The 5,205-nt window shown below is 33.0% G+C and overlaps 1 protein-coding gene across 1 annotated transcript; it reads left to right on the top strand.

The window, feature by feature from the left end:
* On the top strand, positions 2,425-4,975 carry LOC107605555 (the record flags this gene model as incomplete). Its single annotated transcript, XM_016307470.2, is given in 2 exon segments — positions 2,425-2,885; positions 4,097-4,975. Coding segments are annotated over 2 exon segments (1,100 nt in total), but the record flags the coding sequence as incomplete, so codon positions are not given.

The raw sequence follows: 5,205 nt of genomic DNA, 5'->3' as shown, positions 1-5,205 counted from the left end.
ATTGGTAAATATCAATATTAGAGTTATATATATATATATATACTTCTTTATTTTATATTTATTTCTTCTTTATTATTTATTTATTTCACAACATTTTATAGTTTTAGGTCAAACTACTATTATTTGTGAATAATACATCTCTTGTTTTTTTAATTAAAAAAATGATTAGTAAAATACCAAAATCGATTTGATTTTATGCTTTGTTTGGATGTTTGATGGAAAATAAGAGGAAAGAAAATGGGAGGAAAGAAAATGAAAGAAAAGAAAATGAAAGGAAAAATGGATTTTTTTGTATGTTGTTTTGATGTAGAGAAAATAGATAGAAAGAAAAGAAGAGAGAAAATTATATAATAAAACACCATTTAAAAGAAAAAATTAAAGTGAGTTAAGAATTTTATTTTTTGTTATTGAAAGGGCAAATATGAAATTTAACATTGTTTTTCATCCCTTTGCAATTTTCATCACAGGAATGAGATGAAAAATTTTATATGGGCCCTACACTTACTTTTTTGTTTTCCATCCATTTTCCACTCTAAACCAAACAAAGAAAAATGGGCTTTTCTATCCATTTTCTCCCCTTTCATTTTCCTTCCTTCCAAAATCTGCTGTTCCAAACAAAGTGTTAGAGTTTTGCTAACATATATTTTAAGTTATACAGTATTATATTAAATATATTATCCATTTTTTTCACCAAATATATATATAATAAATGCATTAAAAAAATTAAATTCTATATTTTTCGTAATAATTTCGTGAGCCAAACCCTTGTGTTTTATAGCGTCCCCACAGCCCACTCCAAACTGGGGGAAAGAAGAATTGATATAGACATGGGCCACGGCAGCTTCTGCAGTCAAGCATGTTTGTCTTTTCCTTGGTAAATTAAAGAACACTATTCACACTTAAATAAGGAAAAGTTGGTGTATTTTGCATTAAGCCATTAAGCATTTCACTTTTTATGAAAACTAATTTGATTCATAGAGTTATGACTTGTGATATTACTTGAAGACTCACTTTGGACAAATTAAGTTTCCCCTTACCCGTGCTAAGTGCTAACATTTTTGTTGGTTCTGGCTAATCTATCAATCACTAATTCAATTAATCTCCTAACTTATTTAATAATGAGTACGTTTCTTAACACATTTTTATCATATGTAGTATTATCATTCAGCGACAAAATGCTAACAATATGTGAAATTACAACTAATTAAAAGGTATAGCTAGAATAATATGATTAGTAATTTTAGCATTAAAAGAAGTATATATATTGTTTTATTATCTCATTTTTTTTAGACCGTTCAAATGGGTTTATGGACTGTGTTGATAAATAAACTCTTGATAGAGTCCAAACTACACACAAAATTAGAGACTACAAATAAATAAATAAGGTGAATGCTATGGTGCCTAAAAGGTGGTACCTATTTACTAAAAAAAGTTATAAATTAATATTTAATTTAAAAGATATAAAAATAAATAATTTTTAAAAATTCAAAACTTACTACAAAAGGAAAGTTAGGCAAAATTTAGGCACCAAGTAATAGGCACCATAGAATTGGCCAATAAATAAATAGGATCCTTCTAGAATTAATTCACATTCAAAGGGATTTAATTCAATAAATATAAGCATTTAAAATTTCTAGGAATTTTCATGCTTTAAGAATCCCACATTATACGGCAGCCATCTAAGATGAAAAATGGAATGTGAAAAGTACAGTGTCTTACTTTAATAAAGGTTGGCCATTTGGGTTTGACAAATAACAACGTGACACATTTCATTCATTTGTGCCAAACTCCAAAATAACACACTCCTCTTCATGCTTCATACCCAACAACCTTTGACTCTGTTTGTGTGCATACCAAACACAAATGCATTCATCATAGATATCTCTCCAAAACCCCATGCATAGATTGCTTTACATCATTGTTAGTTACTCGCGCCACTACTACTTCTTCTTATTTCAAAGTCCTTTTTAATTTCAGTTTCCAGTTTTCTGCATAACCCCTTAATTCTGTTTGATCCCAATTATACAATTAGTAATAAAATAGTAAAAATCCCTAATTTTGGCTTCAATCATTGATAAAGTTCATGTTTTTATAACTACCCATGTGCCCATATTGATGATCTTCACTCTTCACAACATCACATGTTCAAGGCTTGATTTTTGGCGCAGTCTATGGTATTGGTACTCCCTATTAGATAGATCTATAGCGGTTTTATTATAGCTCATGGTGATTATTGTTGTGCCATAACCTTTCAATTCAAGCTTTGAAAATAACAACCATATCATAGATTTTTTTTTTTTCTCCCCTTCATTTTGATGCCTTTATTTATATTCAGTGATGATGCTGTGTTCAGAGTTGACTTCCTTACAAGAGAAGAAGAGTTTTGTAATTGAAATATTAGATTCTTAGTGGTTTTGTTTTAAGGGTTACCTATAACGTTGTTGAGGGTGCTTATTTTGTTTGTTACAATCTGTGCTGTTTTCTCAGTTATTAGCATATACACACTCAAGCATTTTGGGATTGAGAGTGTTGTCACAACAACAGTGATGAAATCTAGTTTTCAGCCATGTCGTGGGGAACAGGATAGGTTGTTAGACTTGGAAGATTGGATTCGGCCTAATTCAAATCCAATCCACAATATGAGCGACAAAGAATTGCTTTGGAGAGCTTCATTTGGTCCTAGGATCAAGGATTACCCTTTTAAAAGAGTTCCTAAGGTTGCATTCATGTTCCTTACCAAGGGACCATTGCCATTAGCACCCCTTTGGGAGAGGTTTTTCAAAGGAAATGAGAGGCTTTATTCGATATATGTCCATTCGCTGCCATCGTTTCAGCCTCAGTTCAGTCGTTCTTCTGTTTTTTATAACAGGCAAATCCCTAGCAAGGTATGCTGATATTGATCCTCTTATGGTACACATAGTTTGTTGATTTAAATTTCATTGTGGTTACTTAATTTATCCCTTAATCCTTAATTGATACCAGTTTGGTTGTTTAGATTGTTTGTTCATCAATTACATGCTTGAAGAGAATTTAGTGTTTTCATAATCCTGGCTTCTGGTGTTAGTACTGTTTTGCTTTTCGTTTTCGCTATGTTGTAGATTTAGGTGCAACAGAGCTGAGTAACAAAAATCAGCAGTTTCTTGATGAAAATGCAGCAATTTTTTTCTTCTTCAAAATTATTTTAGGTAGCCTTTGCACACAACGGTGACGATTCAGAGTGTGTGTTAGTGATTAGTCTTGAAGATGAGTTCGAGGGGAGGTGCGGCCGTAATCTGCAATTACTTATTCTCTGTTGCCATGATTAAGATAGACATGTGTTAGATTCTTCTGATGCATATTCTTAATGAGGAGTTTTTAAAGACAAATGGTTTTAGAGTTTAAGTTGCTATGTATAAGATAATAAGAAAAAGATTGGTTCTGTAGTACTTTGGGCTCGAAGCATGGACATTATCTAAGCTTACTTGATCATATGCTAAAATCTAGTTTATGATCGTACTCCAATCGAAAGCTATAAAAATTCTAATACCATTATATATCAGCCGTCTAAACGACGCAAACCTTTAGTCAAAAGTATGAGGTTGGTTCTTTGTCTCTCCAACAAGGTTGAAGGGTTTCTGTATTTGATCATATTATGGATAAATGTTCCCCTGAATCTAAGACTACGAACTATGGATTAGTTTAGCAAATTGGTAATCATGATCTGTGCTCTCTTTAGGAAGTAAGAGGTGGTTGCATCAATCAGTTTTCCTAAGGTTTTTAACCATAGATTAAGGTTGTGTGAATTTACATAATTTGTGCTCAGCCATATTATAAGGATCATTCTTAGAGTATGTTTGGCCAGGAGGTAAAAATCGGATTGAAATTTTCATGGACGAGCTTTATGTGTAATTTTAGTTGTTTTACACATTTGAGTCATCCATGAAAAGTTTTCGCCCTCTTTTAACCTCCGGCCAAACACACCCTTACAAAAGAAATGATTATGCCTTATAAACTGGAGACTTGGCTGCATTTCAGAGTTGAGGTTATTCCTGTGTCGCTTTTGTGCTTAAACTCGTTCGAATATTGAAAATACATGAATTTCTCTTTTCTCCTGCAGGTTGCTGAGTGGGGAAGGATGAGCATGTGTGACGCCGAAAGAAGACTACTCGCCAATGCATTGCTCGACATCTACAATGAGCGGTTTATTCTTCTATCCGAATCATGCATTCCTCTCTACAATTTCAGTTTCGTCTACAATTACATGATGGAATCCAAGCATAGCTTCATGAGTGTGTTTGATGATCCTGGACCTTATGGAAGGGGACGCTACCATAATGAAATGGCCCCTCTTGTGAACATAACACAGTGGCGTAAAGGCTCTCAATGGTTTGAAGTGAATCGAAAGATTGCCACCAGAATTGTAGAAGACACGAGATATTATCCGATTTTTGAAAAGTATTGTAGACCAGCTTGTTATGTTGATGAGCATTATTTTCCAACCATGCTGAGCATTGAAGCAGGGAATGCATTGGCTAATCGGAGCTTAACCTGGGTGGACTGGTCCCGGGGTGGCGCGCACCCGGCTAGTTTTGGAAAATCAGACATCAGAGAAGAGTTCATCGATAGAGTTCGCAGTCGTCACCAATGCAAATACAATGAAAGAAACTCCACAGTTTGTGTTCTTTTTGCAAGAAAATTTTCCCCTAGTTCTTTGAAACCTTTGTTGGATATGGATTCAAGGGTCTTAGGCTTCTAACACTTGATATTTTTCACTTTCAATTGAAACTATAGGAAAGATATACATGTAGAATAATAATAACAATAATATAAAGTCTTTTGAAGCTTAGCTTATAGCTTAGTAAATCATATGGCTATGGTGATTGGTGGGTTTCTTGTTCACCATTTTAGACATTTTTTGATGTACAAAGTATATGATTAGCCCTTGTCTTTAAAAATTTACATAATGATTGAATCTTGATCTTCATAATTTGTTTGTGAATTTGCAACTCTTTACATACACTAATCTCTTCAAATGTAGCCTCTATGACACTCAACCACTTTGTAATTTAAAAAAAAAAAAATTAAGGGAATTAATAGTAGCTTCCAAGGCTTTTTATATGTTCTAGAAGCATCCTACTTCTTCAACAAAAAGGACCAAACAAAAAATCATCATATTATATGTATAAAAAAAATTCAGTTATCAATTACTACACGTAGGGCTGTCAA

This window comes from Arachis ipaensis, chromosome B06 (genome assembly GCF_000816755.2).
Source record: "Arachis ipaensis cultivar K30076 chromosome B06, Araip1.1, whole genome shotgun sequence".
Taxonomy (NCBI): Eukaryota; Viridiplantae; Streptophyta; class Magnoliopsida; order Fabales; family Fabaceae; genus Arachis; species Arachis ipaensis.
This window is presented reverse-complemented; position numbering and strand designations above follow the sequence as displayed.